The sequence below is a fragment of the Ambystoma mexicanum genome, chromosome 9 (genome assembly GCF_040938575.1).
Source record: "Ambystoma mexicanum isolate Mex_15411 chromosome 9, UKY_AmexF1_1, whole genome shotgun sequence".
NCBI classification, from domain to species: Eukaryota; Metazoa; Chordata; class Amphibia; order Caudata; family Ambystomatidae; genus Ambystoma; species Ambystoma mexicanum.
Genome location: NC_090931.1, coordinates 889,998,994 through 890,011,183, shown reverse-complemented (window position 1 = coordinate 890,011,183; position 12,190 = coordinate 889,998,994). Strand labels below are relative to the sequence as shown.

Sequence of the window (12,190 nt, the reverse complement as noted above, 5' to 3'; positions counted from 1 at the left end):
ATGGCATGGCCTGTAGAGGACGTACCGAGAATCCCGTTATGACCTTCACTCCATGCTCCCATTTGCAGCGCGGCGGCTCAGGTGTCCCTGGCCACTCCTGCGGAGCCTGTGGAGACAGCGGCTTCTGCGTGAGGTGTGGGCACCCTCCATTGGCCTCTGCAGCTCTGGACTGCTTTTCCTGGCTTTTTGGGTTAAGCTGGTGGAGTCATGGGTCTGGTCGACAGGAATGTCAGACAACCCATATTGCTTGCAGGCGACTCATTTTGTTGATTTGTCTGGCGGACCTTTTGTTCTGGGTACATTCTTCATGCTCGGGACATTTGTGTGTGCTCAGGTTGAGCTTTTTTTGAACATGTAGGTCTCCTCTGTTTCTTTGCTCATTATTTCATATGAGCCACTCGAACATGTTCCTGGGTTAGCGATTGTGACTGTTTTCTGGATTTTGTATTTTTGAATTGTTTTGATTGCCTTTCTGCTAATACTGTTATCTGGTCCGTTAGTGTCCGGTTTTGTTTTTGCAACTGTTCATTTTCTATTGCTGGACATCATCCTCAAGACCTACCTCTTCTCCTCTTCTCTCTCCCTCTACCTTGTTAACCTAGCTCTCTGCTCTCCCTCCTCTTCCTTACAGCTTGCTGACTGGCCGCCTGTTGTACCTCAGAGGCTCACAGGTCCCAGGCACCCCTGCCAGTCCTCTCTTGCACTTGCCTCAGGGCCGTGCACCCCACCCTCAGTGCACTTGAGAATCTACTCATGAGAGTGGCTCGCTCTGCACTTTCCCCAGTCTCCACCGACGGGGTGCACTTGGACTCCCCAGTCTCCACCGACGGGGTGCACTTGGACCCCCCACCTTCTTGTGACCGTCTGTGCACTTGCATGATCCGAATGCACCTGCCTAAAGATTGTCTGTGTTTTTCCCCTGTCTCCGCCCCTTAATTGCACTTGTAAAACTGCAGAATCACTGTTAGGCCCATTTGCTGTGTCTCAACTGTTAAATACATTATACGCAATTACTCTGCCTGTGCAGAGTATTCTCGTCTCAGAATTTCAAGGGCTCTGATCGCCTGTTTTACCCCATGTTTCCCACCCTCCTTGAGTGCTTTGAAACACTTGCTAATAGGCGCCATATAAATAAACAATACCATACCATCCTTGCAGTTTACTGGTTCATCATTTCAATTTCTCTCATTAACATTTCTTGTGCCCTTGTTTCTTTCTGTTGTATTCCGTTAAATATTGTCGTCAATTGTGTTATTGCACCATTACATTAATCATTGTAAAGTGTCTTGGCAGAAACAAAATAAACAAATAGTGAAGCCCAGGAGTTATATATATATTGACTCAGAAGAACCCTGAGAATAGGGTGAAACGCGTACGTTTTACTGTGCAAGAATCAATACTTTATGATGGAATAAAGCAAAATAAAGTGTACTAAAGAATTGGTGTCCGGTGAAGTGTTAAAAGGTAATTGAGACTGTAAGAAGTGCGGTGTGACAAAATCTGGGGTAACCCAGAAGTGTGGCAAATATATACATATAGCGTTTGTTTTTGGTCACGCTTTAGTTTTGTTTGCAGTGCCGGGTTCATAGAGAAGGGCCTGAAAATGGAGGTGTAAAATCTGTTGCCAACATTGGTAGACCCTTCAAAGCAACCAACAAAGAGGTGGACTCGACAGAAGCAGCAGTGAGGAAGCACAATAGTGACCCATTAAAACAAGTGACAGGATGCATCAGTCAGAACTGAGGGCTGCAGGACAGGATGCAGGAGACTCTCTGACTCCCCCCACCCCCAGCCCTCCAAGGAAGGAGAGCCGCAGTGGGTCATGTCAAGATATTCTATGATGATGCAGGCACTTGAGGACAACAGCAAACCATTTGTTTTTCTGCAAGAACCAATGGTTCCCACTTCTGCCCCAGTGAACTACCCTGTGCAGAGGCGTCTTCGGTAGTACAAAGGCTGTAGGGTGGTGAATTTCACTCTCCCCGTCAGATCAGGAGGAGGAAGGGCCTAAAACAAGGTTCTCTGGAAGAAGGATGATGAGCTTCGCCTAGAAAGCTGGGCAGCACAACTTCAGCAAGGAGTCTCCAGGGATGACTTAATTCCTTCAGCTACACAGGATGTACTTTCAGGTAGGTTATGTTTAGTGGCACAAACCATCACATCTGTGCACCATTTCATGTTTTGGTGGCATCCAATCAGGGCACGCAAGCCAAATTTACTTTAGCAGTCACACATTCAGTCAGAATAATGAGAAACAGTGTTTAGCAATGGGACACTGCGCTCTCCTAAACACAATGTTAATTTGACCTCTTTCAATTCAATGTTTGAGTACACGTACTGATTCGCACTTAAGCATCAATTGTCTGGAAGCTGTAACACCATAAACTAACCTATGTGAATGACCAATATAACAAATACTAGACTTGTGATGTGCAAGATTTATATGGTAAACCTTCTTATTTGGGTATTTCAATTTGAATTATTAATTGCACCACATGTAACAATTTCATAGTCAATACACATATTGTGTTCAGTTCCAAATGATATGCATGAACTAATAACAGTTCATTCTGGGCACGTGCACTTGCGAGTACCTCTCAGTGTGAAAGCACCAAGTCACAAGGCTTGGCTTATGATACCAGATGATGGTTTAACTCCAGATAAAGCTCAGAAGATACCGAAAAGGAGTGTTCCTACCCTGACTTAATTTGGAACAGGCAAAAGTCACTCTAAGGACAATACGATCTCACAGTTGGTTGAGTCAAACTCCCTTTTCTGGAGGGGGAGTCTAGCTCCCACCAGGGTCCGGTCCCACCAAGTTGACATCTGTGGTACCTACATTCGCTTCTTCAATACCGGCAAACCACAAGCAGTTCCTCGTCAGACTACCTCAAGAGGCATGATCATAGGCCTCATCTGACAACAGCATCTTTGTTTATGAACTCTGCTGCTAAACTTAAAGATCGTAGGCACTGATGCTCCCTAAAAGTGATTAAGAATCACAGTTTGCCTTCAGAGCTCATTTAAGTGTCTGATGCGGAGGCTGATTTAGATACGTATGAACTCCTGAACAGGCTTTGTGAGGTCCTTTACTTGGTCTGAGGTGGAGACTTGAACACCGGTAGCAAAAGGCAATACAGAATTGGCGACTGCACCGACTCAGACTCCCTTTTACCACTAGGGTGCAATGTTTTCTCTCGCTCCATGGAGTCCACAGTGGCCTCGGGTACCGGACCCTTCTTGAGCATGAAGACCAAACGAGTTATCAGCAACCTGGGTTTGATACCGACACAGAACTGACAAATCACTGGATGGAATTTCCCGAGACACTTTCCACACAGGCTCTGCGAGGGACAGCCATGAGAAGCACAAATATTATGAACTCTGTTTGTCGCTAAAGGCACGTGTAGAGCAGGAGGCATGTTTCTAATCAAATCCAAGAATACGCCCCTTATGGAGGAGAGACAGCAAAAAAGTGAAACCCAATGCACAAAAAGGGAGGTGTATGGAGGAGCTCTTCCCACGTCCAAACACAGGCTGAATAACAGTAACTAGGAGGTGTTGGTTGATGACTCACAGGTGGGGGTGAGGCCGGACGAGCAAAGATTGTCACGCATACCGAACCACATTCTAAACGTCTTAAAGTAACAGCATCCTATTTTGGAGAAGCTTTTTCACATTCAGCCTGTGGTGCATTCAATTCCAACCAGTTGGGCAGGAGAACGAGCAGGACGTTGGAGTACATATTATGAAAGATCATACAGTGGTGGAGAGGCCTGAGGTTATAACCACAGATTTCAAGTGCCCCACCAGAAAAGGGTACTCTTTTTCACCCAAGTGCCAGGTAGGTTTACCTAGCCAGTGAGTGTTGGAGGAGCAATGTAAGACTGAGACTTTGGCCACAGGCAAGAAAGACAAAAGCAAGAGAAAATAAGTGCAGGACTCTATAAACTCTATAAACCCCACAGACTGTGAATGACTGTTTGCTGCCAGGAAGGTGGAACTGATCAGGGAGGGGTATGTGGGTACCTGATGGAAATATGTGGAGTATTGATGTAAAGGGTGTCTTAATACACACTAACAAAATAAGTTTGACTGGAATAACCCAAGTGTTATATTACGGAATATAAACATAATGTGGTCCATAGGCAGGAGGATGGAGTAAATAACCACAACAGAAATGGGTGGAAATAGATAATAAAACAAATGGCGCAACTACAGTGGAGCTCTTATCTCTGAAGTTGTCCAGTTCATACCTGAACAGGGAAGATAATCCAATTGTGGAGTAGTGAAGGTTAACAGAAAAGGCTGAAGATAGAACCAAACATACCAAAAATAGAAGGCAAACTTACAAATGGAGAATCATAAGCAGAGGGACAGACATCCCTTGGCAGGTTCTTTGCCTAGGCTTGTCCTAGCCTCAAACCAATGTCTCGTACTGGACCATAGTCTGTCTTCAGTTTGAGGAGTTTTGAGGTTCCAAACCCACTTCCACCAAAGCAATAATGAGGGCATTCCGAGGCCAAGACGTCAGAAATCGGCAGTCTTTGGCTCTTGTTCAACAGACAGAAGAATCTGTTCCAAGTGCAGTCTACGCTCCCAGGGTGTTATGGACTTCTGGGGAGGGCTTGCGGGCAGGGGCCGGGGCTCTCACTTGACCACCTCCCCATTCTAGGGTCCGGGTTCCTGGGTCAGTCCTCTCCTTGCTACCCCCGATGTAACCTCCCTGGCTCTCAGAGAGGTTGCACCATCTTTTACCTCCTCCAACCTCTCAAGCCTGCTCTAGACCGACCTGGTCAACCAACACCTCCCTGCTTTCTCCAGCTAGTAGGGGTGGCTGTTTTCCGCTCTCCTGCTTCCAATATTTTAATTTGTGCAGCGCAACTGCGTTACCGTGGGATTCCAATAGACTGAGCAAGAGACTCATTTTCATGAATGCTTCCTTTGACAGCTATGTATTTCCACACTCAACGGTGAATTCAAAAAGCTGCAACCCTGTTTCCTTAATGGGAACGGGTACCAATTCCTACACTTGGTGTTTGGGTCATGCACGAGGACCAAAAGCGCTCTAAGAATACCAGTTTTATGATTAGAGGTTTCCTCAAGGCGTTTGTATCCAACTCCCTTATCCTGATTGTTATTAGTAATTGTAGGTGGGGTAGTGCTCCTACCTTCGTACAAGATCTAGTGGAGGTAGTCTGGAGATTCCCCATATAACTTGCCTGAGGCCTGGATCCACTAGCTCAGGGCGGGCCAGTTCCTCTACAGCGAGCCCACTCTGCTCATATTTGACAGGTGATATGAGTGCGTATGCACCATACTGGGGAATTTCGGGACATGGATCAGAATGAGGCGCATCTACCTAGGTGCAGGTGTTTAGGGCAGCTCTCATTGTAGTTAACAGCCGGGCAATATCAAACACGACACCATTGCAAACATAATAGTTTGCCAACATGGGTGCGACGGCAGAAATGAGGTTTACCCAATTCCAAAATATTTCACAGATACTTTGCTTTATCTAGTGGAATTGATTATAAGTTACCCACCGTAGTGACTAACTTACTCTTAGTCCATGGTCTCCTTTCCTCCATAGTGTATGGGCGTCCCTTCTAAGGGACGGAAGACAGAACCTTTTTCACCAGAAAAAACCTTCCTCTTTAAATTTAGAGGCGCGTGGGGGCACCACCCAGGGAGCATGCGCTGCCCTGACTCCGCCCTCCGGCGCCACACCTCAGTACCCATTGACGCGTCGACAATAGATTTAACATTGACTAATGACACCAGTATTGGGGGGAGGTTGGTGGGACGTATGGAGGAAAGGGGTTATGGACTAAGAGTATGTTAGTCACTATGGTGAGTAACTTATAATTACTCTTATGTCCCGCCCCCTTTCCTCCATAATGTATGGGCGATTACATATGATTGTAGCCCCAGGGTGGAGAGGAGACCCTCCTTAAGCAAATAGGTTTCTGAGAACCGCCTGTCCGAAAGCTGCATCAGATCTAGAGCCGGCATCCAAACAGTAATGCTTTGCAGAAAGCAGAGGGAGAGGCCCAAGTGGCCGCCCTGCTTATGACTTGCCAAGGGACATGGTGCTGGAATGCGATGGCCGTTGCCAGGGCCCTTACCGCGTGGGCATGTATGTTGGACGGAAGCGGCTTGTGCTGGCCCCAATACTCTTCGTTGATGGCAGAGACCATCTAGCGGGATATGGAAGCCTTTGAGGCCTGATAGCCTGGTCTTGTGCCTCCAAAAGTGACAAACAGGGCGTCCGATTTGCGGAAGCCCTTGGTCCTGTCCAAGTAGAATTTCAGAGCATGCCTGACATCCAGGCAGTGCAGCACACTTTGTGCTTCGTCCTTAGGATTGGGAAAACGTTGGAAGGACCATCTCCTCGTTCAGGTGGAAAGCAGACGGAACATTGGGCAGAAATGCCGGGTGCGTCCGCATGACTACCTTGTCCTTGTGAAAGGTGGTATATGGCTCAGAGGCGACCAGCGTCTGGATCTCAGTGACTCTACGAGCCAAGGTAAGGCCGACTATTAAGGCCGTCTTGATGGTGACTAACCTGATGTCCACAGATGCCATTGGCTCGAATGGTCTGTGTGCCAGTGCGCCCAAGACTAGGTTAAGGTCCCACACCGGGTGCGGTCTCTTGACGGGCGGGTAGAGCCTAGCGAGACCCATCAGATGTTTCTTGATGATGGGGTTGGAGGAGGAAAAAATGCCTTCCTCCAAGTTTCTGTAAGCCCCAATGGCTGCAAGGTATGTGCGGCATGTGTCCACCTGTACGCCTGAATGAGCGAGGTGCGCTGAAAAGGAGAGCACGTCGTCCAAAGTGCAAGACAAGGGGTCAATTCCCTTGGAGTCTGCCCAGTGGCAGAATCTGGTCCATTTGCGTTTTTACTGGGCCCTGGTGGCTTTGCTCCTGGCACCCTGTATTATCTCCAGATTGGCCTGTGAGAGGCTAAGGTGCCGAAGCGTTACCTGATCAGGTACCACGCTGTGAGGGCTAGTTTCCCTAGCGCAAGGTGGATGACTCTGCGCCCCTGTTGCGCCAGAAGATGTGCTGGGCACCTTCGGGAGGCTGAGTAGCTCTGAAAACCATGGCCTGGCCGGCCACCACGGAGCTATCAGAATGATGAGGAGTCGGCGAGACTCCTTGATCTTGCAAATAACAGTGTGGATCAGAGGAGTGGGCGGAAAGGCATAGGCTTTCATGCCGGTCCACTGGAGGTGAAACACGTCGCCCAGAGAGCCGGGGCCCTGACCTTGCCAGGATGCGAACTGGGGACACTTCTTGTTGTGCCAGGTGGCAAAGAGATCCACGTGGGGGTGACCCCACCTGTTGAAGATCTCCCGACTTAAGAGGTTATTTAGCTGCCACTCGTAATTGTACACTCCCAGCCTGCTGAGCCTGTCTGCTTCCAGGTTGGATTCCCCCGGGAGGTGGACTGCCGAGAGGTGAATGCCATTTTCCAGGGCACATTGCCACATGCTGATCGCCAGTCTGCACAGAGGAGAGGGGGGGGATATGGTGCCTCCCTGCTTGTTGACATAGTACATGCTGGTCGAGTTGTCTGTCTGGATGAGGACAACCTTGCCCTTGAGAAGTGGTAGGAATGGTCTGAGCGCTAGCCAGATGATGTTCAGCTCCAGCCAATTGATGTGGTATTCCTGCTCCTCTCGAGTCCAGGTGCCGTTGACCGAGAGATCGTCCAGGGTGGCTCACAAGCCCTCGAGTGAAGAGTCTATGGTGATGGAAGCCTGCGGAGTGGGCGGCCGAAAGGGCTTGCCCGTCCGTAGGTTGCAGTTCATGGACCACCACATGTTGGGTCCGGGTGGAGAGATGGGGGAACGTTGATGATCTTGGATTACGAGCCCCGCTCCCGATTCCATGAGGTCACGAAGTGCAGCTGAATCCTTCTCATTCTTAGTCTCGTGTGCTGCACGGCTAATAGGACTGCTGCAAGTAGAACCAGGAGATGTTGGTACCACCATGCCAGGGTCACCTCTCTGCTGAGGAAGTGGGCGGAGGCCCTGTTGATGGCTGAGATTTTGTCATCCGACGGGAAGACCTCTCAGAGCATGTGTCCCAAATGAGTCCTAGGAATGTCAGAGTCTGCGTAGGCTGCAGCTGTAACTTCTTGAGGTTGAGCAATAAGCCCAGATTGTGTAGTGTGTTCATAAGGGCATGGGAAGAGTGGCAAATTGCTTCCGGAGATGTAGCCCTGACGAGCCAGTCATCAAGGTATGGGTAGATGTGGAGGCCCTGTGCTCCGAGGAGGGCTGCCACAGCATTCAGGAGTCTGGTAAAGACCCTGGGGGCCGAGATGAGGCCAAATGGAAGGACTTTGTATTAAATGGTAGCCCATGATCCTGAACCGTAGGAAAGAACGATGGGGCTGCCAAATCGGGACATGTAGGTATGCGTCCTTCAGGTCCAGGGAGCACATCCAGTCTCCCTTGTCCAATGTCTCCACAATAAAAGCTGGCGTAACCATCTTGAATTTTGGTAGGGAGAGGTTGAGGGTGGAAAGGTCCAGCACAACTCTCAGGTCTGCCTGGTTCTTCTTCTGGTGCCAGAAATGTGCATGGAGAGCAAGCCTGCCCCCCACCGGAGACACGTGGACCCGAAGGGGCATGTCATGCCTTCTTTCCCTCAGAGGCTGATGCTGAGGAGGGGGGGGACTGGAAAAAGCCCTTACTCCCCTCTTCCACCCGCATTTTTGTTGTTTGCACTGGTTCTGAGACGGAGAGCGCTCCAGCTGCCTGGATCTGCGTTTCTGGAAGGCGCAGAATCCTCCATGTATACAACCCTTTTCCGAGCGCTGCTGAGATTAGATGTGCGATTTGGGCGTGGTCTTTGTAAGAATGGATAAAGACTGCCGTTTGTGAGCGGTTTTTCTTTTTGTCCAGCTCCTCGTCCGTAGAGGAGTGGAAGAGGTCCCCCCTCGAACGGTAGATCTAGAATGCGCTCCTGGACATCCGGGTTGAATTTCGTTGCCCGGAGCCAGGCTGTTCTTCTCATGGTCTGTGACAATGCAAATGGCACAGCCTGAGGTATCGATATGAGCCACTGTGGATTCCTTGAGGTCATGCGCCACCACCTTGGCTTCAGCTAGCCCCGCCCTAAAGCGTGATTGGCACTGGGTGGGGAGTTCCAGGAGGAAGTCTGCAATTTCCCACCATAATCTTTGGTTTGCCGCAGCCAGCATGGCATCTGTGTTGGCCTGACGAAGGTGCAAGGATACGTTGGAGTAGATTTTCTTGCCATATGCCTCCAAGATCATCTCCTCTCTGCCTAGCAGCACAGCAGAGGAAGAAGCTGAGGATGATTGAGGCTTGGAGTATAGTGATGCTGCAGCGATCACTGAGGACTGTGGCTGAGGATGGGTCAAGAGCAAGAGTGTATCCCCCTAAATCTGCCTGTACTTGGCGTCCAGGTATCGATTGACCGGCTGGGCTGAGTGGGGCTTGAGCCAACCCTTCTTGGCCAGGGAGACTAAATCGGTTTGCAGTGGAATCCTTGTGTTGGCAGAGGGGCGTCGCGTGAGGACTTCAGCCAGAATCCACTCTGCTGGCTGCTCGACCTCGGGGGTTGGCGGAGGCCCAGGTACTCCGCCAGGCCAGCAAGACGTTCGTGGAAGGCCCCGTCCGAGGATGGCGTCTCCAGATCCCCCTCCTCGTCCGTATCCTGCGGATCTGGAGGATCCTGTGGAGGAGGAGTAGATGGCACCGGAGGCTGGGGTACAGGGACCGCCGCCGTAGGCTGAGGAGGTGGCTGCACCGGGGCTAGGGGGCGCGATGGAGGCGCCTGTGGTGCCGCTAGCATGACAGGGATGACTTCTCCGATGGCTTCTTTGATGATAACCCCCATCTGAGGAGACCTCATGAGGCCGAGGAACTTCTCGAAGAGCACCTCCTCACTGGCCAAAGAGGTGGCAGGGGTGCCGACAGGGTAGCGGGGGGGTGCTGGAGCCGCTGCATACCCTGTCCAAATGGATGCAAAGGAAAGGTGCCCTGCGCAAATGAGGGGTAGACTGTAGGCCACGTACCTGGTTGAGGCCAGTCTCACCTTGACACTCGTTCTTCGCTGAATTCCTGGAATGGCGTCGGACGGGTGCCTCTTTCTGGCACGGTGGCCATTTTGTCGAGCTGCTTGCCATGTGCCTGCGACGTGGTGCTCAGCCCGCTGGACCCGGCCTCGTCCAAGACTCCTGTGGATTACGAGGCCTACACCTCTCCTTGGGTTTCGGCCCGGTAGGTGCGACACCCTCGACCCGGGGGTCAGTAGAGCTGCATTTAGGTGCCCCCTCAGACGTATTGACGGTATTGGGTGTAGCCCCTCAAACGGGGGTAGCTGTAACAGCCTCAGTGCACATGCCGGTAGAAGGACCTGGCCGGTCCCTCCTGCGCGGGAGATTCCCAGGGAAGGAGTCTCCCTTGCGGGGTGCGCTGTAAAATATCCGTCCTACCTTGGGACTGGTTCGATGCTTCACAAAGTTCTTGAGATCCTCTGGAGGCGACTTCTGGAAGAGCTCCCTCCACCTGGCTAGACTGTTCTTCACCGCCTTCGAGAACAGCGAGTCACACGCCGAACATGATTGCCAACCGTGGTCTGGGCCAAGGCAACGTAGGCAGAGGGCGTCGGGGTCTGAAGCTGGGAAGAGCCCGTTGCAGGATGGACACCTGCAGAACCCTGTAGAAGTCGAAAGTCGACATGCGCCGGGGAGGAGCATGACGCCTGAGGACCGAGTACCTGCATGACAAAAAAAAAAAAGACAAAAGAAGTATCCGCGCGTGGAATTACATGGCGGATGCCAATCCTAGGTGCGCTGGTGAATTTGTGCCTTTCCCGTCAACGCGGAAAAAGGGACTGAGATGTGGCGCCGGAGGGCAGAGGCAGTGCAGCGCATGCTCCCTGGGCGGTGCCCCCATGCACCTCTAAATTTAAAGGGGCAGAAAGATTTTTCTGGTGAAAAAGGTTCCTTCTCCCGTCCCTTGGAAGGGACGCCCATACAGTACAGTGTGGAGGAAAGGGGACGGGACGTAAGAGTAATCTAACGGCAAATAAATCTGTTTGAATTATTTATATTTTATAAGAGACACTGTTGTTGATTTTCCCTGTTAAGGTCTTTTATGCCATTTGGCTCTGTTTTGTCACAACTAAACAGAATGGGCCCTTTGGAGGGCTGATGGACTAATAGGATTACGAATTGTCTTCATGCAAATCAGATTCTGAGGCGGTGTAAAAGTACAGATACATGATTAGATCACCACATAGAGATCCTATTTGTGATTCATTGAAGATCTATGAAGAGTAGATTTCAAAAGCAATACTAACCTCTTTATCAGGGTCAATCTTTGTGTCTCCAACAGGCCCCTCAGGTGCTCTTTTCATTGTATTTTCCTCTGATACTTTGGACTGAAACGCAGACAGAAATATTTTAGTTTGGGTATGGAGATACAGATACAAGTTAAAAGATGTGCTGCCATTAAAAGCCTGAATTGTGTGCTCTGTACATGGCAAATCCTTATTGTTGAACCAATTGCTTTCCCACTCTCTACCCTATTCTTCAGAAGTCTGGAAACTGGAAATCCCCTTCCCTCCCGATTTCTAGAAAGACTTGGTTGCAGTAAAGCATACTAGACTAGTGTTCCCCCGACATAATTTGTGAATGTAGGCTCCCTGCATCTCACTCCTTTTCCTCTGCCCTTGTTCTTTGCTTTGCACATGGTACCCTATTTGTTCTATTTTTCAATAGTTCAAAGCTTCTGCACCAAACTGCCAGGTTTTGAAGTCAGTTCCTGGTCATTGTTGATGCGATTGACAATTAGTATCAACCAATGAGGTGCCGAGCAGTACTATTTTCCCAAAGCCAAGACGCAATGCCTCCGCCTTGAATACCCAAGGCTTGAACATACCTTACTTAGACTCATTGAAAGTCACCTTTATTTGTACCTTTACAAGATTCTCACATGGCCAACATCTTAGGTTTTGCCACTCTGTGGAAATAGGCTGGCATAGCCATTGATTATTAGAATGTTGCTGTCACATGCCCAATTCTGCCCTCATCCCTGTCCTCTCAACCTGAATGGCTTGCTGATTTGTGAAAAGTCACAAATAAGGGCGCTACTCTGAGACTACTTGTATTTATTTGGGGAAATGCTGAGGGGACACACACAC

The 12,190-nt window shown here is 49.9% G+C and overlaps 1 protein-coding gene across 4 annotated transcripts in view; it reads right to left on the bottom strand.

Annotated features, from left to right (window-relative positions):
* Positions 1-12,190, bottom strand: part of TRAF3IP1 (TRAF3 interacting protein 1) — a 1,297,461-nt gene that overhangs the window by 819,236 nt on the left and 466,035 nt on the right. For all 4 annotated transcript variants that reach the window (XM_069616014.1, XM_069616012.1, XM_069616015.1 and 1 more), the window contains exon 6: positions 11,348-11,428. In XM_069616014.1, coding sequence (XP_069472115.1) covers positions 11,348-11,428 — 81 coding nt within the window. The remainder of the gene's footprint in view (positions 1-11,347; positions 11,429-12,190) is intronic.